Raw genomic sequence first — 24,262 nt, forward strand, 5'->3', positions numbered from 1 at the left:
TATCGCTTTTATTTCTTAATTTTAAATAGAGATATATTGTCAATTTTCGAATCCCCCGCCTCTCACACTTTCCCCAACTTTCTATTGACCAATCAGATTCGCTGTTTAACTAGCTCTCATGGCGGCGTTCTACTAAACCGCAATTTAGCTTCCTGCACAAAAACCGACTGCGGAGAGAGAGAAATAAAACTTATTATCCTAAAAAAACATTGGATTTAGTTTGACTTACTTCCCTTATTGCCAAAGTTGATGCTATAAGAGAGGAAGTGCATAATTTACAGGGACACATTGCCATGAGTCATGGTGATTCAACAGTTATGTCAAGAGGTAATTTCTGTTTAAAGTAAAGGTTCTTCAGTTTCATTAAATCGACAGGACGCTTAGGCCTAGACTGAACAGTCAGTAGGGACAAAACTCTTGCTGCTGTCAGATTCTCTGTCAGGGCGTAGGTGTACCGACTTTTCTGGTAGGCCTAGAACCTGGCTATCCACTGACATTCTGTAGGAACCTAAATGTGGCTATATCTTGGAAATGAATGAACCTAGTAATGCCATGCGCATTATAAGCTCTACTTAATACTATTAGGATTGTTTAGTGATTCCTGTGTTATTTAGTAAAAAATGACAATAAAAATAAAATATGTCAATAATTAATAAATACAATATAGGCTAGGCCCTAGAAGGCCTAGACCTAATACCCTATACTTCTTTTTGTTTTATTAAATATTACTTTATATTATTATACTACTTTAAACTAATAATGACATACTGCACAATGCTTTCACAGCATTATCTCTAACCATTTTATAATTTGGAGATATACAGAATTTCAACAATACAGTACAGTATGATGCACGATTTGCACTCAAGTTGCGAAATTTGAAATAACCCGAAAAGTAATTTAAAATTGCACTCAAACACTGACAATATCTTTTCAATCTCAACACTGTTGAATTTATAGTATTAACTGTAAATAGAATGAGGCCATAAAATACAAATTACCATTTGTATTTATCATACAGGGGAAAATTTCATTTATAAATTTTGTTTAGCAATATTGCTAATCAAACTGATTTTTGAGTCGAGAAACATAGTTTTGTATTGTATTTTTTGCTACACAATTTTAGAAAAGTGTAGCAAAAAGGTTGATTTGTATAGCTTTTTGCTATGCTACACTGGCGAAATTATTCCCTGTCATACAATTGAAAATGCATACAGTGTCATCTACAGTATATCAATTAAATTTACATCAACTGTGGTCAGTCTAATTACCGAAAACAACGCAAAGCAATGTAAGGTAAAATCATGCTTAAGACTAAAAATGAAATGTGTTTATAATAGATTCTGTAAGTACTGTAAATGTACGGTGTAAGTAATTGTACGATTTTGAGTTGTATTTTGTGCACACCACCATTTCGTAGGGTCTTTCTTGGCTTGCACGCACGGTCTTTTTTGGTCATAATGAATACAGTAACTATTCTGACTTTAATAAAATTGCATATTCAACAACAATTTTTTCAGGGGCTCAATACATCTTAAACTTCTTAGGTTCATAATTATTAATTAACTGGTGGTCAGTGATTTTTTAAAAATCTATTGTAATATGGGATTATGCTCTGACATACAACGGTAATTAATTCAGAAAAACTTAGCTTCTAGCAACATGATTGTGGGTGTTGCCTTAAGTGATTTCCTGATCTTACCATATCTGTCAGTCAGCATTAGACTACAGTTGTAGACCTTGAATTTAACAGCATTTCACCATTATTTACTCAATTCTTACATCATTTTAATTAGTAATATCCTACTTACTTAAATATTGTTAATGATTGTTACTAATATGTTGTATAATTTCCAAAGTTAATTAATATAATTGGCACTTAGCAAGTTCTGTAATTAACGTAATTAATTTATCATTATTTATAGTAAAGCTTTAGCAGTGCTCCTCCCAACATTTTACAAACCTAAGTATGTTTCATAGCAATTTCCTCTGCTCCCCTACAGTACTATCAGTAACTGTACTAAGTAAGGTGAAAAGTACACCTGTAAAAAATATAGCTAGTGTCGGATCCAAAATCTAGAATACAACGAGCAGAAATCGGCACCCGCTTGTTATCCCTGTGTACTAATTTTAGTTATTGAAATTTGTTTAGTAACAATTCTATAAAGTCACTTTTTTTTTTGTCTCGTTTGTTTATACTGTTTTTCAATATTTAAAGTTTCTTTAGGGAACGTCTTATACAGTACAGTGTATCTATTTTAATATACTAATCAGACGTGTCCAGGTGTGTAAGAAAAGTACACACAGTTTTCTGATCAGTCCAGAGATTTATAACTTAAAATATTTAATCTAATCTTCTTGTGTTCTTAAAATAGCATTTACGTTTCTGCAACTGATAATTTTTATTAAATGACTAAAAAAGAAAGTGAGAAAAGAAAAGTAGAATTTGCCAGCTATTTATAAATACATCAGAACTTCTGGCTCCAGTAGAGTGACAAAAAAAGCTAAGCAGGAAACGTTGCACCGTGAGTCATTACATTGAAGGGACTTGGAAGATAAAGACGATATCAGGCTTGGCATTTTATAACATGTAAAGGATGATACTGTATGAATACCAGCCTTCATTGAATGTGGTTGTAGTCTGGCATAGGTCGTCTGTTTCACTGCAATTTCAAATTGTCCAGTACAGTAGGTTTTACATTGCATCAGTACAGTAGATATTTTGAGTCTGTCAATATTAAAAGAGTACATTAGTTGCTGTTGTCAAGACGCGAGTATCCAGTTTGTTTGAAAACAACTTGCAAAATTGTTGAAATTTGTTGTGGATATTATTGAAGATGTTACTTGGCGATTGTGGCACAGATGCTTTGGGATTACCATTCCATTTGCCGGTGGTTGTTACTGTACGTCTGTATTTGTTTCTTCAAATTTTTTACATGTTTGCATGCATCACGCTGGGTTATATACTGTAGGGGGAGCTCAGCCAGCCCCGGTACAGTTTAGCTCTCGAAATTGACAGTGCACAGGATTGGACATCACTGTAGGTTCAATTCAGCACTTCATTTTACAATCTTTAGGCCCCTTTATTTCAAATTTCTAGATCTCTTGATTACTAATTTATTTTTTAGGTCAAGTGACCTCTGACCCTCAATTTCGCAGACTGTATTCAGAGAGAAAAATACCATGCCATCACTGAACCGGGCACTGAACCTTCAAATTGCAGTATTACTGTACCATTCACTTCTTTAGCTGTTAGTGTTAAGCTGTAGGCCTGGTGTTAATTATACAGTAGTTGAAAATCAAATTGAATTACTAGCCTACAGTTGCAGCAGTAATGCATTTATCACACAAATTAAGCAAATTGAGTATAAATTGTTAAAGAATGATCAAATTACACCTGTTGTTATTTTGCCTGTCTATTTTTACTGCATCACTGCCTTACATCAAAAAGATTGCCTCCTGGTACCATGGGTGATGAGGTGAGAGGAGAATAAAATGGAGAAATTCACACCGGAAATTATGATTTACAACTTTTAGTTTATACATTACTCTATTCAATCTCAGTCACATTAAAAAAAAAAACACTTTGATTTTACAATTTGAAAAGGATCTGTGTTTTGAAAATTGTGTTTTGTCAAACTATTCTGACAAAAGAAATTGATGTGCCCATATATGGTACTGACATGAAGTCATCGTGTCCTTATGTGCATATCACTTTTTATTTGTCGCATAAAGTTTAATACTATAGACATAACTTTAGTTACATGTAAGTACAGTATTTTATTCCTGTGATGACCTATTGTAGTATGTTTTTAACTTAGTAATTATTCATGTTATTGTCACAAATTGTATGTTTTGATATTTACCTTATCCTGTGGAAAAAAAAACATGTTCCATCCAGATGTAGACTTCCCAGTGATCTTATTAGAGCGTTTGTTTGTTCCTGCGTAGGTCCAGTTGGTACCTAGTGTACCTAATTAAAAACATTATAAGGCAGAAGATAGGATCATATTAAATTCAACATGTCATTTCACTATTTTTAGGCCCCTCTCTGTTAAAATCATGGATTCACCACTGGCGTTTTGATTCATTGTATCGTTGCATAATTAGTCTTCGGGTGAAATTCTACATTTGTGATTGATTCAGCAGTTCCTAAATATAAATTATTAACTAATGTGTTTGATGATAGAGAAACCGTATCAAGTAAAAATACAAACATTGTACAGTATACAGTACAACGTACTACTGTATACAATATTGTGAAACTATTGTCTATGGTACAATACCACTTACTGTACAAATACAGAAGCATTGTATTGTGCAATTAAATATCAAGTATGTACAAGTATGTACTTGTTCAATTCATTTAGCATTTCATATTACCACTTACTGTATACTAACATTGGACCCACATTAGCATACCAGTTTTAGTACAGGATTGTTTGTTTTGATAGTTCATGTATAGCACTAGTAGTACTGCATCACTGTCGTTTTCTCAGTATAACTAAAGTTCAATGTTCATCATTTTCAAATTTGTGTAATCCCATTTGTATTCTACTACTTTGCAGGAACTACATGAGTACATGTAGATCCAGAGGTTCCCACTTCCCCACTTTTTTCAAATCCTGTATTCACATACTGTAGTGCAGGTCTGTGATACTAGGAACTAATAATATAATAGGAAAAGAAATGATTAATTAATAATAAACATTGAGAAAGTTTTTATCCTAATGCTTTATATAAGTAGCTCTTTTAATTCCACCTCTTGTGATGTTAAAGTATGTACTGTTACAGTACTGTAATAATACAGCCTGTGTGTATGTTTTACTGAACTGTAATCATTTTATAATGAACATTTATAAATTATAGAAATTGATAAAAATTAACTATTATTTATTTTTCTTTTATATTACAGTATACCGTACAGTACTGTACAGGTTGTCAATGTCATTTGAAATGGGCTTTTTTTTTACGTTATACTGTAAATTAATGAAAATAAACCAGCATATTAATTTTTTTTAAATTTTAGCCACCACTTGTACAAGCTGTGTTCTATGGAGATGCTGATGAGGTTAGAGCCTTGTTGTACAAGAAAGAAGATGTTAATACAGCTGTACGTATAGACATAGTCATTTTGTTTTCACTCATTTCCTGCAGTAACTTTATAATAAAGTGTCCATCCATGATAAAAAAAATCTATCAATTTACACAATATTAGTATTTGTACAGTACAGTATGAACTCCATGTATATTGTACACTTAGTTACTGGTTGTTAGATAAACCAGGGCTGTACAGTACTATAGAAGACCTTAGCACAATGTATCTATTATCAGTATATTGTACAGTGTATAGTACAGGTTGGATCTTGATTACTGTACAGTACCTATTTTTTTGTTGCAGGATGTTGAAAGGAGAACCCCTTTGCATGCGGCAGCCTTCCGTGGCGAGGCTGAAATTGTGGACCTACTCGCCCAAAGTGGTAATAAGAAACAACTTTTTTAGTGTTCAGTAGTACCATGGAGAACTCCATGGTACAGTAGTACTTGTAGCAATGTGCATCTAGATTAAATTCTTTGTATTCTTTTTTAAGCAATTGCTATGTGTTATTTAATCATACTGTATCAATTTTAAATATTGATTTTGAAAGTCTATTCAATTAAAATCAGTTAAATGATGATATTAGTTGTAATTAATCGTCTCATTGTGTATTGAATTAAATAAAGCCAATCAACCACGTTTAAATTTTATGGATTTTAAAAGAAATTGAATAAAATTAATGACATGATACTTCCTATGGCAATGCACATGTGTCATATCCTTTGAATAGTACTAATGTCTATATCTAGTAATTGTAATTGGCCAAAGAATGAAAATTGAATCAAATGTGTGAATACAGAAATTATTCAGTCAACAAATTCTTTCCTCACCATACTGTGAACATACAGTAGTACTGTATACAGTAATTCTATATTAAGAAGCTTTGCTGTTTCGGCAATGGGTGTGTGACCTACTGTATGACCTATCCCAGCTACCTTGAAATAAGAAACATTTCCATTATTTATACACGTTAAAACGTCTCTGTCAACCCTTAGGTATTTTTCAATTGATAGCTTTAATAGTAAATCCAGATACTCAAACATCATATTAATCATTAATGAGGGAAAATTCACTAAATATTGCAAGAAATAGTTGATCTTGCATCTTAAATATTACAGATATTTATAAATGTATAAATGTGTCATTTTTAAATGATATAATGATAAGTTCAAAGAATAAAAAATATTCCTTACTGTAGAGAGAAAGAGCATTGAAGGAAAAGCTATTAAAAAAAACTGATGGATTGTAATGTATACTGTAGCTTTACTTGGATAAATCTTCTTTATTGAAAATATATGTGTATATCTATATGAAAAAAAAGAAGAAATGAAAATAAATTTTGAAAAGAAACTTGGAACTTGCTATCAATCAAAATCTTTTAATTGTCTGAAAATGAATTTGTGTATGTTAAAACATTTGTTTTATTATTTTGCTATAGGTGCAAGAGTTAACACAAAAGATAGTCGATGGCTAACTCCACTTCACCGTGCAGTAGCGTCTAAGAGCTATGTAAGTGGTTTACCAACCAAGTCAATCTAACAACAGGACACTGAGCTCGCCTTGCCGTGATGAACTTGTAACAGTCCTTTGATCTTATCTCTGGCTGTGACAAATACCAACAGTACTGCACTATACGTACATATTCTCTTCTGTTTAGGGGCTTGAAACTGATCATGTCACAGCCACAAATAAACCCTTTGATCTCAAGAGTTCAGCATCCTCTTGTTAGATTGTCCTGCCTAAGGATACTCTATAATAATTATGTAGAGTTTGATTTGCTGGTAGTAGTACTGTACCTACAGTACAGGTAGGACTACTGGTAATTCATTGTGAGAATACGGTGACATTGGGACATACTGCCTCACTTGATTTCCATTTTTTTGGATTCTAGGTCCAGAAGACCAACAACACAGTGTATGCATAGGTGCCTACATCATCGCAAATCATCGGCTCTTTTACATATTAACCTCAACCTTTAATATACTTATCCACTATCCCACCAAGTTGGAAAAACCCAATTTGGTTTTGGTATGTATTCATTTTGTTTGTGGTGAATTTCAGGAATCGGTGAAAATGCTGCTGAAGCATTCTGCTGACGTGAACGCGAGGGATAAGAATTGGCAGACACCGCTTCACGTGGCTGCTGCTCACAATGCCGTCAACATCGCAGAACTTCTCGTTCCCAACCTTTCAACAGTGAACGTTGCAGACAGAGCTGGACGCACTAGTTTACATCATGCAGCATTCAACGGTCATGTTGAGGTAAAATAAAATATTTTTATAATAATTCCACTGAAAAATTAATTTCAAAAAAACTAAATACATTTATTCATATGCCATTGGAGCCAATGAACAACAGTGAGACACATTCTATGAACAGCCGACACTTTGCTATTACTGTTGTAATTACATATCAACTTTTTCAAAATAGTCTGAATAGAATGAATTGCAAGGAATAAACATTTTTTGAATTTTTTGTATTGATCTTACTTCTTAGCATGTATTTTATGTAGCATGTATTATACTATATAATAATAGTTATTACTGCCAACATATTTGCCAAGTTTGATAATAATATTTTTATTGCTAATTAAAATAAATTACAAATATTGATTTTGAACTGTCCTGTCTTAACCTGAACTTCTTAATTGATCGAATCATTCATTATGTTATCTACAGTAGACTGTCCACTAATAATATGCTAATATCCTGTAGCTCATCCTGCATGTAAGCGGGCTAAGTGAATCTATTAATAGATAGGCTTAGTTTTCTTTCAAAGTGATCAACAAGATTAATCACTTTTTGATGATAACCTGACAGGCAGGTAGTGCACTGTAGTATTCACATTAAGGCAGAATATGAATCGGCTGTAAATAGTTTAATTTGTATGACCAAGGGTTATAGGCATAATTAACAAGCGCAAACAACATTTTTACTTCTTACATGTATACAGTACCACTGCTTGTGCAACTAAAGACAGTACTCAAAGTTTGGCTAGCAAAGAGTAGAGGCTAACTGTAGACTATACAGACTAGAATGTTTCCTTTACCAGTACAAATTGCAATAACCACAATATGCATATTAAGCATGCTCTTCTACATGGTTAAATGGTTGAATTTTAAGCTGATTTCACATAATACAGTATCATTGTGTAAGATATTATTCGTCCTATGATCATCTCTGGCCACCCTTCACCCAAAATATTTTGAAATAAGTTAATTTTACACAACCTAATGCAAATAACATAAGCATAAGTAACATAAATAAAACTTCTTTAATTCATTTTATTATGCTTGTGTTTGTAAAAATAACAACATCATTTTTGAGTCAAGAAACATAGTTTTCTATTGTAGTATTTTTTGCTAAGCAATTTTAGAAATGTATAGCATTAGTAATAAGGTTGTTTTGTATAGCTTTTTGCTATGCTACACTGGCGAAATTATTCACTGATTTCTACAATCTGTTTCTAAACAAGGTTATAAAACTTGTTTTTAAGATCATGTTGACATTTCTCAGCTTTGTTGACTTGTAATGTTTCACACATTCTAGTTCTCATATTTTTTTTATTCATGTTTTTTAGATGTTTGCAATCCGTGTTTTAGGTTTTATTAGGTCACTGTTCAACTGTAGAATTTAGATAGTAAAGTTTAATTACCTACTATTTCAGACATTTAGTTTTGTGTAATGTTATATTTATTTAAGAATATTTTCTAAATATAGTTTTTCCCTTTTACTTATTTGGCAGTAATTATTGAAAACCAAAAATCTTACTGTGATTATCATCGTCCATATTAACCTTAAACCAAATAGAAATGTAAATAAGTATCACATCAGAAGACTGTTTCATAATGTTGGTCAGCAAACTAAATTCAGATTTAAATTTTATAATATGAAATTTATAGGATATTAATTACTGTAAATATTTTAGCAACAGTATTTCATCAGCATTATAATATGTTTGCATACAATGTGATATTTTTTTAATTTTGGCAACACTATTTCATCAGCATTATAATATGTTTGAATACAATGTGATAATTATGGAACAGAACTCAGAGCCTTAGCATGGGGTATTTAGTAGCTGAAGTAAATGAATATTCTTACTCATTAAGTTTATGATGTACTGTATCTATTAATATATAATGTCTTTTGTAATTGTAGATGGTGAAACTATTAATAGAAAAAGGTGCAACGGTGAATGCACAAGATAAAAAGGAGAGACGACCCGTACACTGGGCTGCCTTTATGGGTAATTAAAAATGATTGGATCTTTGATATAAAAATGGAATGAATTTCTTGTTAGAACGTTCCAAAGTTCTTTTTACAGTAAATAAATGGATCTAAATCTTTCCCCTGATCTTTGTTTAAACTATCCAATTCAAAAATGTATATGAGCCTAGTACCTGGACGAAGATGGCTTTAGAACTGAGGAAATCCCACATTTGAAAGATGGGGGAAAAAATGGGGAAAAAAATGGTTTTATGACATCATCCTTTCCTCTTCCTATCTCTTCCCAACATTCTCCTGTCATTGTTTTTTAAAGTGATTATCTTGGGATGAGATGTTAGAATAATTATGTACAGTACATGTACAAGACATGAACACTGATATTTAGTTTTGTTTTTACTTTTGTTTCATCAGGGCATGTTGAGGTGATAAAAGTATTGTTTGATTATGATGCAGATATACTATGTCGTGACAAAAACATGTACACGCCCTTACACGCCGCGGCTGCCAGCAGCCAGGTCGGTGTCGTACAACTACTTCTAACTCTTGGTGCAAAGGTAACTGCAGTTTTAAATTCTATTATTTTTATTACATTATCTTATAACCTTATCTGGGTAGACCCTTAAAAAAGTTGTACACTATATGTTCCATTTTACAATTATTATTAATAATATTTAATCATACAGTAGACTGAATGGATTATTCAATCCAGGAAGGAATGGGCACACCCTTTAGAAAAAAAAAACTGGATTTATTTCCTGTTGCATAAAAAGTAAAATCATGTGTGTGTGTGTTAAGTTGTTTAAAGCTCTGTCTACACTATCAAACTAGTTTCATTAAAAAAGTGTGATGTGCCCAAATATGGTAGTGATATGCTTAAATATGATAGTGATATGACATCATCACGACGATATATGGGCATATCACATTTATTTGGTCACATAAAGTTTGATAGTGTAGACATAGCTTTAAAATAAAATATTGATCCACATTTTATGGAAATAAATTGCAAATTAGTTGAACACAATATTTCAATTTTTAATAAATTTATTGTTTCCGGTATAAACAACATATGCGATTCTTAATTAAGATGCCTGATTCCATAGAGTAGCTACAAAAGGCCAACTCGGACAACGTCGATGTTACAATGAGTTAAATGGAGAAGAACTGTATTTTCAACCAAATAAAATAATGTTTTAGATTGGAATGTCATTGTTCTCAGGCCTAAGGTTATTTCACACCTGCTCTGGTCTGGCTCCAGTTCAGGTTTGCATCAGATTACGCGTACAGGATTAACAACTTTTCTTTCTAACAATGCGTCATGCAGCTATGTGCTTATCGAGTAAAAGGATTGATGCAAAGCCATGTTTAGCAACGTGAAATAAAAAAATCACTGAGGTACGATTTTATTTGCCGGAGCGGAGTAGGTGTGAAAGAAACCTCAATGCAGTCATATTTGGTATTTACCATTCCAGATTTATTGCTAACATCATGACTTTATTATTTTATAGTCTTAACAAGTTAGTTACCATTATTTATTTACTAATCTTAGGTGGATACCACTAATATCCATGGCAACACACCGATGCATATTGCATGTTTAAATGGTAACAACCCGGTAGTACATGAACTTCTATGCTGCAATGCTTCCATCACAACGACCAACCACAAAGGCCAAGTGAGCATCATTTATTTTTACCCAATACATGAGCGGTAACATGCCTAGCGCCAATAAAATTCCTACAGTATTGTGCCTCCTGACAGAAAACTTCATCCCATATGAGATACTGTAGTATAGTGAGAAATTATTTTGAGGGTCCGGATATGTTTGTATTTAATTGCTATGGTATGGCCTGTTGCTGTCAGTAGATACAATACTGCAGGAGTGTTTATCCTCGCTAGACATGATACCATATGTAAATCTGCTGTTATTTTTACCTTTTTTAGTGTTATGATAATTATTTAGAATTACAAATTCTCCTATATATTTTCACTTACATGTTTGTTTTCTTTTTAATTTTTATCATTTACTTTGTTGTCATTTTTTTAACAAATATTTTCAACCCTCTCAATCTCATTAATGTTGATGCGGTTTATCATTATTATTACTAACAATAAAGGCTATTTTTAATTTATTATTACAATACTCAAGTTGTTTCAATAATAGAAGTAGTATAATTTAAAAAAATGTTGATTACCATTTTTACATTACCACCATTATCACAATTTGAGGAAAGGTGAGTTTCTGGTTCAGTTCGAAATTGATTACCCAATAGGCAAAGGCATGGAACATTTTCAACAATGTCGTGACAAAAAACTACATCAAGTACCTTATTGCTACATATTGATGAAATGGTATAGCAAAATATGTAGTACAAAATTATGTTAGATTATCAGTTACTTCTAAAATGAAAGTGTGTGCTTAAAACTATACATATATTTTCTTTTCTTTCTTTATTTTGCTAGACACCTTTGCATCTTGCAGCGGCATCTCCTCATGGTGCTGTGTGTCTTGAGCTACTCGTCAGCAAAGGTGCAGTCACTACAGCACAATGTAAAGACGGACGTACACCTCTACACATGACAGCCTTGCAGGGAAGATACACACGCTCCCAAACACTGATACAACATGGTAAGTTTTTTAAGTTTTATCCTGCTGCAGATACTGCAGTAGCGTCATTGTCTACTGCAGTGATTATAGTAATGGTATGTAAATCATTATGAACTATTTTGTGTTCTCTCACAAACCTCAACTGCTGTAATTTTCACCCTCAATGTTTCTCAAAATGTGTAGAGTTCACAAATGTGTAACTAACAAACCGATGACTTAATTATTTTTCCCAATCAGCCAGTAAAGTTTACTTAAAGATGTATTGTCCCCCTGAAAAAATAACTTTTTAACATTTTTTTTTTTAATATACTATACATAATAGCTATTCATTTTTAGCAAGAATTGGATCGAAAAAAAAAAATATTTACCTTAAAAATCTTAAATTTAAAGCAAATTGGTTTTTGGCTAAATGTAACTGTTTATTTTGGCTTTTTATAATTGAAAACAATATTTGTTTGCATTTTTTTTCTATGAAAGTGATTTAACTTTATTAAAGCTGCAAAATGGGCTACAGTATTCAAAGTCTGATTTTATTAATTTCATGATTTTTTGGGACAATACATCTTTAATGTGCTTACTTTACAGTACATTCATACCACACCTGCTTGTTGGTCAAAATAGGACACTTATTAATACTGTTAGAGTTGTCTATGAATAGGGGTTGACTGTACATATAGTACCCCTCATTAATTTCATGGAAAAGTATTCCCTTTGTAAGGGTGTGCCCTAAATAGGGGTGTACCAAAGGGTTGTACTGCACAGTAGAACACCCAACAAAGTTTCCGCTTGTTAAATAGAGGTTGGCTGTAGTGTTAAAACATATATTGCCACTCATTCATTTCATGGGTGTGTCCCCTGAATAGGAGTGTTCCCTGAATAGGTGTGTCCCAAAGGAGGGCTGTACTGTATTTTATAAAAACAAATGTTAGCAATATTGTAGCAAGCATTCAGTATTTGATATGTGTTTCATGTTTCTGCTTCAAAGCCATTCAGATACTCATAGACAATGGTGAGTAAGGAGAGTTTGATAGTTTATTATACCCCTGTCACGGTAAACTTACATCATGCAAATGCGCCCTTTTGTTTTTAATGCTTGATTCACCCTCAAAAGCTTTAATTAATTATCTGCAACATTATTATATAAAATTTATTTATGTTATACAATTTATTATATTTCTATCAACTCTCCCAATACCGGTCAATCCAGAAAGTCAAAATTTTTTCAAAATTTTTTCCACTAAGTAAATCATTCTGAATATTCTTGAAACAAGACTAATATTATGGCATAGCCTAAGGTTGTCCAGACATTTTAGACTAGTCTAAGGTGGTCCAGATATTTTGGACTAGCCTAAGGTAGTCCAGACATTTTGGACCAGCCTAAGGTAGTTCAGAAATGTTAAGCCCAAACTTGCCCGGTTTTGAGAGAGGTGATTGCAGTTCATTTATTTTTTACTTTTTAATATTTTTCGATATATATTCTTTACTTTCATATTTGATGTTACCTCATTATATATATTTACTTTTGTTTTCTTGTTAAAATTATTATTTTTACCATCGTAATCTGATAGATGCACCTAATTATAATCTTGCTTTAGCTTTTAATATAATATTTTTTTTATTAATTCAAATTATTTCAAATATTATACTTCTGTAAATAGCAGATAACTATAAGAAACGATTTTAATAGTAATAAGTTTCATTTAGAACATTCTTTTTTCTATTATTAAATATTTTTTTACGTTTAATACTATTAATTCAATAATTGATTGTTTATTTGAATATTCCTTTTTCTTAATTTACTGTTAGTAGTATCAATGAGGTACATGTAATAAAAATAAAAATTTATAATGAAATTGACCACTGAGACATCAAAGCAAGTTCTAACATTTCATATATAGGAATCCTATAGCTGTAAACACAATTTTATATTTTTAACAACATTTAAGCATTAATATAAAGCCACCAGAGAGTGGTTAAGACAAAGATGAGTATGGGGTTACCCTGATGAACAATTCATATAGCGAGAAAGAATGCCTTAATTGTGTCAGCACTGACATGATATGATGCTTTATGAGAGAAGAATGTAGTTGAAAAGTGTAAAGCCTTGTCTACACTATCAAACTTTACTGTATGTGACAAAAACAGATGATGTGCCTACATATGGACATGATGATGTCATCACCACCATATGAATATTACTACCATATTTAGGCACATCACACTTTTGTCAAATTAGTTTGATAGTGTAGACAGAGCTTAACATGAACAATGATCGTTGCAATCACTCAATACAAATAGAAATTATCATTAATTAGGTTAAAACATTAATGACTCATTATTTATTGTTGTTTTCTAGAGCATCAATTAGACTTTTTTTTATTTCTTATGCAGTAGATCATAGTAGACCTATTCATTAAGCAGAAAAGTTACTGTAGTATGTGATCATTTTCTTTCCCCAATGAATATTATCTTGCCTTGAATCATTTTTGTGGTCCATTTCCAGATTTCACTTCATTGTAAGACTGACCATACCATAATACTGTACTATATTTGCAAATTCATAGATTATATTTTTTAATATATCCAGTAGAAATACCAAGTATTTATTTAAATGTACCGTAATTAAATCTGGGGGGGGGGGGGGGTTGGCCTGATTCGGACACAGGAATTGTGTATTGAAAAACATGATTCTGACAAATAGACCATTTTAGATAAAATTGTATTTTTTAATATCTGTTCCTTTATCATTAAATTACATTTGTGTGTTAAAAATGGTTAAATTGAGTTGTTAGATTAATCCATTATTTTACAGGGGCCATAGTAGATTGTCCTGATCAGCGAGGTAGTACAGCTTTACATCTTGCTGCACAGTATGGCCATGAACAGCTTTTGGTTACCCTGCTAGCAAATGGAGCTAATCCAAAAAGGTAATGTCTGCAGATAACATTTCATTTGGGAATTTTGTTGATTAAAATGACATGCATAGTATCTTAAACTTTGATAGTTTGTATAATTTAATAAAATAGGTATTTAGATGAATGTATGTAGTTCTTACCAAATAAATTGATTTAGTTTGACTAGTATATAGAATTTTTTAACATTTATTCTTTTAAATTTTAGATGTGGTGTAAATGGTATGCTGCCTCTCCATCTAGCAAGTTTAAATGGTTATGTTGAATGTTGTAGGCGTTTGTTAGAGGCAGGTAAGTCTATTCAGGTTCATATCGAGTAAAAAAAAAAGGTAAGGTTTGGTATATGGTATTTAGAAAATCTCATACAGTATTATATTCCATCTATTGCAGTGTTACAGTCACAGTACTCCTCCAATTATAACCACTTTTGCCCACCATACACAAAATAACTCTTGTAGTTATAATCCAATTTGAGTGTCTTGCATTCTAATGGTATGACACCATCACTACCAAATGTAGTCAAGAATGTATGTTCAGGATTTATATAGATAATAACATATAATGTATATTGTTTTTTATGGTCTACATGGCTTTACTGGTGTTTATCATAATAACAAATGAAAAATAAACAATAACATTTTGTATATTCTAAACGTTAATGAAAGATTTGCTATTTTTTCCATTAATTTATTTACATTTCGCACTGCTTCATTTGTTAATCGCATCAAAAATGTTTCACAATCTTTCGTAAATAATCTTAAAAAAGCTTACGCAAATACTAATATTCACAAGGAATGCTCAACCATTTAAAAGCATGTTTTATAACTTTTTATATACATACTTAAACTGGGAAGATGTTTATTAAGAGGATAATAATAATATCTTCATGTATGACAATGTTTATTTAGTTGTCATAGGCAAATTTCATGATACAGCATCTCATGTGTATCACATGTGGCGCCTGTATCATGTAAGGTTACTTTCACAGTTAGGTTATGATCTGTATACTATTGCATATGAAATGGATTTACTTTTAGTTTTAAATTGATTTAAACATTGTATACAGTAAACTCTATAGGGCAAGTTAATGGACCATGTCAGATTATTTTACTGCAATAAATATATTTGGGATATCATCAATTAGATTAGATATAATGGGTTTCACTAAGTAACAAAATTGCTTACTTTTACATTTATGGATATTTATATTTGATATTAGGTTGTAATATAAATGAAGTAGATGACAATGGAAGAACATGTGCTCATGCAGCTGCATGTGGTGGGTAAGTAAGCACGTACTTAAATATATATTTCATGATCAGCTTGTTACGGTCATGTTCAATAAATGACATACGATTACACACAGACAAGTTAGAGCATAACTTTCTCAACATTATTAAATGATGTCTTAATTTATCTGCAGGAATGTTGACTGTTTAGACCTTTTAATACGTAGTGGAGCCGACTTTAACATTGTAGACAAAGAGGGCAGGACAGCATTGCACTACGCAGCGGGCAATGCCAATCATCAATGTGTATTGTCATTGGTTGCCATGGGAGCATTTGTCAATTCAGCAGACGCAAGAAATTGCACTCCTTTGCACTATGCTGCTGCCACTGACGCTGAAGCGGAGTAAGTCAATGAATATTCATGACATTTTTCTGTGTATTCATATCTTTATAATCAAACTTGTTTTTCTAACATTGATATCTCAATATCATAGTTAATAAATATTCATGACGTTTATTATGAATATTAATGTTTATTATAATAGTTTCTTTGAAGGTTTTGTATTATATATTAATATTATAGTTATACAAATGTTTTTAATCTAAAAATATTTCTACATTTTCCTCTCAGTTGTGTTGACCATCTTCTTCACAATGGTGCCGATGCAAGTCTACGGGACATCAATGGGTACAACGCTGTCCACTATGCTGCCGCACATGGACATAGCCATGTTATAGACAAGGTATGATGTTGCTACCTTATAATAAAAAATATTATGAGAAGGATAAACTCGTTATAAAAATGTATACATTTATTCTTATTTAGCTGTTAAACGATGGTAGAGCTGACTTACTAAACAGTGCTGGTATCGCTCCACTTACAACACCACTACACCTTTCAGTAAGTAATAATTAGAATTTAAGTATATAAGAAATTTGTGAATCTTAGTTTAGTCATGTCATTTTGATATATACAGTATTGTGACGACATCATTTATAGTGATTTTTTTTCCAACCAAAATAAGAGGAGCTTTGTGGTTAAGATACTTTGCTACCAATCCCAGGGTCCTGGGTTTAAATCCTGTCTGATAACAAGACATTCCCAATGACGTTTGTTTTTGTAAAGCTACTTGCATGTATATTTTTGGATTGTCACTTATGGTGGACAGTGGAAATACACCAAAGTAAAGATTGAATATATTCATTGATTAAAGATCACTCTTCTTTCTTCTAGGCTTATAATGGACATGCTGATGCCTTGAGTGTTTTAATGAGATCAATTATTAGCTTAGATATCCAAGACGCCAATGGACGGACACCACTGGATCTATCGTCTTTCAAAGGTCATTCAGAATGTATTGAAACATTAGCAATCCAAGGAGCAACGATCTTAGTACATGATTCAGTCTCTAAACGAACTCCATTACACGCAGCTGGTAAGAATTTTAATTGTAATATTTATTGCATCCATGTTTAAAACAAAGAAGACAACAACATGTACATCAATAAGTTATGAAAAAGAAAAGTTACAATAAAATGGACAGAGGTGATCCTGTAAGCTTGAGAAGCTATAAGATTAATGTTTTAACTAAAACATGCATCATTGGTAACTACAGTATTGAGAACAATGTATTGAATTAAAATGTTAATTTTTGTTATTTAATTCAATAATGTCAGTGGCTTAATTTCCTTTACCTTACAGAATATGTTTAACATGTTAGTTTATATATTTATAGCTTATAATGGTCATGCCGAATGCCTCAAAATTCTAATAGAGAATGCCGAGTCAAGGCAGGCTGTAGATTGCGTTGACGAGCAGAACCGTACGCCATTAATGGTGGCCGTAGCCAATGGTCATATAGATGCTGTGTTGTTGTTACTCTCGCATAAGGCTAGTTTGTCTATTGCAGATATTAATCATCGAACTGCTCTTCATAGAGGGGTATGTGTTCATCTTGATATTCTACTTGTTCATATCCTGGAATCTTAAATTATCCTTAAATCACAGCATTAGAAATGATATTATGATAACTTGATATTAACCATTTTCATCATCCTCATAATCTTTAACAGCATCATTTTATTTACTACTGTATAAACAATTAATTTCAACCTTGTTCTATTTCCTAGGCTGCTAACGGACATGAAGAATGTGTAGATGCCCTCTTACAACATGGGGTGAAGACTTCTACACGTGACATAAAAGGTCGTACAGCACTGCACATGGCAGCAGCATGTGGCCATGTTGGTATCCTAGGAGCTCTTCTTCAAGCTGGCAGTACAAACCTTCTGGATAATAGAGGCTACACACCACTTCACTGGGCAGCTTATAATGGTCAGCATCTTCTGCTGTTTTTCTTTATGTCTGTTATTAAATAACAGCTTATAATGGTCAGCATCTTCTGCTGTTTTTCTTTATGTCTGTTATTAAATAACAGCTTATAATGGTCAGCATCTTCTGCTGTTTTTCTTTATGTCTGTTATTAACTGGGCAGCTTATAATGGTCAGCATCTTCTGCTGTTTTTCTTTATGTCTGTTATTAACTGGGCAGCTTATAATGGTCAGCATCATCTGCTGTTTTTCTTTATGTCTGTTATTAAATAACAGATTGTTTTGCAAGTAGTCATTATGTATTATTTCCTGTATTTTGTCAGATAGAATAAAGAACTCCACATAAACATATGAGGTTAGAAATGAGATCATCTGGCACAGGACCTCCTACATTTTAGTAAAAGCAATACAACAGATAGAACATTAAGTAATACTTCATTACCCTCTCCACCTTCCCTCCTATTTCAAAATCCTGATAGATATTGTATTGTGTATTTTCCATTACTTCATTGTAAAATGATTAAGCCTTGCCCACCTCCTCCCTATTTCAAAATCCTCATAGATAAAATATACTGTGTATTTTTCAGTACTTCATGTTAAATGATTTAGCTTTGCCCACCTCCTTCTTGTTTCAAAACTGATTCTGCCACTGATGTATTTTTGTTTATTTTCTTAGGTCATGAAAGCTGTGTGGAGTTGTTACTTGAACAGGGTCAGCATAAGTTCTTTGAAGGCAATGCTTTTACAGCTTTACACTGTGCTGTGTAAGTAATGTCCAAATTAAAAAAACAATTTGTATTTATTTTCCACAAATTTGACTGTATTGAAATAATTTCATCTGGTTTAAACTATATTCATAGGAATAAATATTTGCACTGAAAAGTTTTGTGCACAATAAATTCACATTCTATTGTACAGACTAGTCAATGGATATTTCACTGAAGATAACTGATATTAGTCTTGCTATGAGCCTTAATATGCATGATTGACCCTAGTGGCACACACACAAACATAATACTGTAATTTGATAAATACCCTTTAATTGTTTATAATAAATTTTTATAAAATTATTTCATTTCTTTTTAGATTAAATGACAATGAAACATGTGCCGAGTTGTTAGTTGAATCCCTTGGCGATAAAATAGTCAATTTACAAGATAGCAAAGGAAGGTTAGTAACACTCAATATATTAATCAATTTACTGTAACCATATTTACCATTACTATGTTTCTATTTTCACAGATTCTCTGTACTTAGGATAGTTCCTTGATACACCATCACATATTCATCACACAATACAACTGTATACTGAATAGTAGGAATTAATGGTTAAATTAGGTTATACAGTACTTGTTAAATCTATTGTGTCACATGTGACATCTGGATTGAGGATTTTGCCAGGGGTTTTATTAGAGGTTATGACATTTGACTGAATAAAAATCTGCTACTATTTTATCACTAAACCTTTTTACATTTTGACCTAAATATTTGGTAAGAAACGATATTTTAATGTTTTTTTAGTTTAAAAATTGTTTAATGTTAATCTTCAGCGAATGATTGTCTTATAATTTGATATCAAACTTTATATATTATTGTTTATAGGACAGCATTACATGCTAGTGCCCTCAACGATCAGGTAGAATGTTTACAGTTTTTGCTACAACATGGTGGTCACATTAACATAATGGATCATTACGGCAAGACGTGTGTAATGATGGCAGCAGAAACTGGCTCTGCAGGGGCTGTTGGTAAGTTCAAAGGTTAAATGAGTTATAATGTAGTATATATTCTAGCTTTTGATTTCTGATGACATAGGAGCTACGCGTTCGATTTTAGCCTGGTCTTCAAAACCACCAAAACTGAGAAAATACATCCAAGCATGCGCAAACATGGCATACCTAGACCGTCAGAATCCAAGGCTCCCTATGAAGACAGTTTTGTTTTTTTAAGGCGACATACAATAAATAGTATGTAATTACTGCAGTAATGGAATAAAAATCTTATCATTTGTTTGTATTTTCAGAGCTGATTGTAAATGAAACTGATGTAGATTTAAAACTACAGGATAATGAAAAGTCAACAGCATTACATCATGCTTGTATGCAGGTAAGTACTTATCCATCATTATGCTACATTAATTGTTAACAAAGTGTTATTACCTTATAACCAATATTAAATTAAATAAAATAATTAATATATACAAAGAGTAAGATAACACAAAAGCAAAACTGAGACAGACCCATGAGAGGAGGCCCTAAAAAATGTTAAGGTCTATGGCATTTCAAATATTATTCTCTATGAGTATTGGAGACAGGTTTGTTCCAAAAATGAAATGGGTATTTTTTTGGGTTTTTAACATAAATTATCACTTTCAATATTAAATTAGCTCTGAAGCAAGTTACAAACTCATAATAAATTAGTTTTTAAACTGATTGGTTATGTATGGTTTCGTATATTTATTCTAGCAGCAGAATAACAATACAATAACATACAATTAAAGATATACAAAAAATTATTAATATATACAAAGAGTAAGATCACACAAAAGCAAAACTGAGACAGACCCATGAGAGGAGGCCCTAAAAAATGTTTAGGTCTGATGGATTTATCCTTCAAATGGAACATTAAGCTGTTGGCTTTGGGTACGCAAAGTAAGCATAAAAACAATATTCTTGCATAGAATAACAAAAATATCATATTTACTGAATTAAAATATTATTACCACAGAGAGATTATGGCATTTCAAATATTATTCTCTATGAGTATTGGAGACAGGTTTGTTCCAAAAATGAAATGGGTATTTTTTGGGTTTTTAACATAAATTATCACTTTCAATTTTTCAAAATTTTCTTTCAAAAACGGTAATCTATTTTCCCCAATCTTCACCTCCCCTTCCTATAGTTTAAATTTTGTGCAATCACTTCGCTGTCAATTTTCTTGGTTTTAAACATCACTGACTCTTTTAAACTGTAAACACAATCTGATTAAATAAATGTTTTCCTTTTTTTGTTTATTTTCTAAATTGAAATGACAAAAAAACTCTTTTATATGAAACACTTGATATCACAATATTTTTATGGTGGTTGAATTTATTCTTTTTAATATGATCACTTCTTTACACTGAAAGATCCATTCATCTTTATGTAATTGATTACAATGACATTATGAAGTGGCGTACAAAGTCTAATATAGATGGCTATGGGCTAGTCAATATGGGTTTCTAGTGTAGGTCATGAAATTTGTTGCAAAATGAACATGGCAAGTATAAAATGCTCAGAAAAATTTGAGCCCTGCCAAACTAAAAAAGACAAGTTTGTTAAATCCACATAAATTTATATTTAAGCTGTTGTTTATTTGTGTGGTACAAAGCATGCAATATTTGCTTACTACTAGCTAGCATTTATTGTGCCAAATTTGTGTAAACATTGATTGTATCAAAATTTTAAAAAGCACTGTGTTGCATCTTTCCAAGTTTATGTTTTATTTTATCATAAATTTGTTTTATTTAGAGACACGAAGGATGTGCATTGATGATTTTAGAGAAAATTACGGATCCAATTATCATTAGCAAAGCAAATTGTGAAGGAATGACGTAAGTAAAATGTATTTGTTTTTCTTATTTATTAATTTATTCCCTTAAATATTAATTCTTAATTAATTACCTCCCCTGTTTACTAACCTTTTAGATGTGGTTTTTATTTTTTAGTAGCATTACAAGCTGTACTTTCTCATAAGCTCTTCTAATTATCTTCTTTTTATTCTTATTATTATTTATTTAAATGAAACAAATAAATGAAATGATAATTTTGATTTGATTTGTTTCAGAGCTTTGCATATAGCAGCAGCCAGTGGGTTAGTAGCTGTAGTCCAGGAACTCATATCCAAAGGAGCTAGTTTATTAGCAGTAGACAATAGAGGTAAATTATCTATTTATTTTCTTGGCATGTGCAGAGACACAAAGGTGGAATGGTTCTGAATATGTAGGACATTTGTAAAGGGGGTGGGATGCAAAGAAGGTTGAAGGAGGGTGAAGCGTTGGTGTACCAAAAGAGGGAAGGGTGACAGAAGAAGGGAACTGGTGCAACAAATGCAGAAAAGGAGAAAGATTCAATTTGCAATGAGAGTGTGGTTTCTACTGAATTATTCTCCTCATCTTTTTTTTATCAGGATTGACTGAAATAGGAAACTAAAATAATTAATGTAATACTGTAGTGTTTTATAAATCATATATTGTTTCTTTGTTCTTTTTTTCATAATGTATATATACATTTTTTTGGTTTTCTTGCATAGGGTACACACCAGCTTTAAGTTGTTCAGCTAATTCTAAAGTGGCTGATTGCCTCGCTATAATCCTGGCACAAATGATTCCATTCTCACCGAACAGCACAGCAGCAAATTCACGAATCACCATGGCGTTGACCGGCGAGCTAGGCCAGACGCGCACACTAGGTAGCCTTGACCTTACTGATGGGGACGGCAATCACAGTCGGACCGGTAGCAACGCAGACACGTCTGATTCAGAGACGTATTGAGTTGATGAAAAGTTGTACAAATTATTTTGATTGTATGTGGATTGCAGCTACGGTACGGTATTCAGCGCCCTCGTCAGTTGTTGCGAATGTGATTTATGCGAATATGTTTATCCTAAAAACGGGCTTAGGTCGACATAAAATTGGAACTGCTCTATTAAGCAACTGAACGCAATTGAACACCACTCAAAGTAACACACAGTTTCACAAAATATGTCAACATGATTGCAGTTGAGTTGAGTTGTGTTCAGTAAATCATGCGTTATTGTTGCCCTATAAACTAGTTGCAATCAGTCCTATGTTGACCTACTGCATTGCACCCTATTCAGACATACATTACATTGCGATTTAAGGTGGTGTAATCAATCGGAATAAAGGGCCTTTCACACCAGGTCCGGCGAATAAAAAGCCAACATGCGTTTTCACGTGGCTATGCGCCAATCGATATGCACATAGCCGCGTACAAACAACCGGAACAGGTGTGAAAGACCCTTAAACCAGTTTACTCCCAATTATTAATTGGCTGACACACTGTTTATTTTTTATACAATCAGTGTTGTGATTTTCTGCTGTGGGTGACAATTGCAATATTGAGCTTTAACACACGATTATGCATTGTCAAATTGCCAGTTGATGACAATACTCATTGTAATGCGATGTAAGTCTAAGCATTATCTTGGCAGCTCTAGCCCTGATCTAGGTATCAGTTGCAATAATTAACACCAACAACCAAATTCTGCCAATTGCCACAATTGAGCAACCAAAGGCCTAAGGATTTCCTCTGTATTCTGTTGATGAATGTACAGAATTAGCTATTATTAGGTGTAAACAGTTGCAATAGCTGATAATTAAACCAAATACTAGGTGTATAAATAATAATTTAGTTTGGAATAAAATAGGGTGAAATTAATTATGTTATCTAACACACCAACACTTTTTAGATTTTTCATTTTGACGTGCTTTCCTGTAATTATTTTTTTTTAATGACCAAATTTTGACAATGGAGAAAATAAATTTTATTTCATGAATGAATGTTCTCCATGTTTTGACCAAATGTTTATTTTTTGCTACGTCCTAAAACCTTTGAGATTAAAAACATGATATATTGAACATTTAAAAACATTTGTTTCTACTTAAATGTTTTTTTGTTATTCCACCATTATTAATATTTGACCTTTGACATCTGTATTGAAATTTATTTGTAATAACAGTATTATTAACTTAATGTTTGCTAAAATCTCTGGCCATAAAATTCACAAAGAATTTCTTTTTTTATTTGAAAATTGTTATTACTGTGAAAAACCGGAATCTATTTTTCAATTG

General features: G+C 32.1%; 1 protein-coding gene across 3 annotated transcripts; it reads left to right on the forward strand.

Moving 5' to 3' along the window:
• The first annotated feature begins 173 nt into the window (after nucleotides 1-173).
• LOC140059609 (uncharacterized) lies at nucleotides 174-23,343 on the forward strand. Of its 3 annotated transcripts, none has more exons than XM_072105602.1 (26): nucleotides 174-327; nucleotides 5,030-5,113; nucleotides 5,402-5,480; nucleotides 6,537-6,607; nucleotides 7,160-7,360; nucleotides 9,260-9,347; nucleotides 9,740-9,882; nucleotides 10,878-11,003; nucleotides 11,792-11,957; nucleotides 12,922-12,945; nucleotides 14,749-14,863; nucleotides 15,057-15,139; nucleotides 16,068-16,131; nucleotides 16,272-16,481; nucleotides 16,710-16,821; nucleotides 16,905-16,979; nucleotides 17,313-17,514; nucleotides 17,815-18,020; nucleotides 18,209-18,413; nucleotides 19,087-19,174; nucleotides 19,497-19,580; nucleotides 20,013-20,158; nucleotides 20,434-20,516; nucleotides 21,920-22,002; nucleotides 22,236-22,327; nucleotides 22,701-23,343. In XM_072105602.1, exons 1-26 carry the CDS (start codon nucleotides 301-303, stop codon nucleotides 22,940-22,942), a joined length of 3,099 nt encoding a protein of 1,032 aa, XP_071961703.1. In that variant the 5' UTR covers nucleotides 174-300; the 3' UTR covers nucleotides 22,943-23,343. The 3 variants fall into 3 exon arrangements, with proteins under 3 accessions (XP_071961703.1, XP_071961688.1, XP_071961696.1); XM_072105587.1 differs by lacking the exon at nucleotides 174-327 and adding an exon at nucleotides 2,720-2,903; XM_072105595.1 differs by lacking the exons at nucleotides 174-327; nucleotides 12,922-12,945 and adding an exon at nucleotides 2,720-2,903.
• The last annotated feature ends 919 nt before the right edge of the window (nucleotides 23,344-24,262 follow it).

The sequence above is a fragment of the Antedon mediterranea genome, chromosome 1 (assembly GCF_964355755.1).
Source record: "Antedon mediterranea chromosome 1, ecAntMedi1.1, whole genome shotgun sequence".
Taxonomy (NCBI): domain Eukaryota; kingdom Metazoa; phylum Echinodermata; class Crinoidea; order Comatulida; family Antedonidae; genus Antedon; species Antedon mediterranea.

Excerpts from the sequence above, each read along its gene's own strand:
- LOC140059609 (XM_072105587.1), top strand. The coding sequence starts at position 2,838 with ATGTTACTTGGCGATTGTGGCACAGATGCTTTGGGATTACCATTCCAT. Across the intron at positions 9,883-10,877 it reads TTCTAACTCTTGGTGCAAAG|GTGGATACCACTAATATCCA; the intron begins GTAACTGCAGTT and ends TACTAATCTTAG. Across the intron at positions 11,004-11,791 it reads CGACCAACCACAAAGGCCAA|ACACCTTTGCATCTTGCAGC; the intron begins GTGAGCATCATT and ends TTATTTTGCTAG.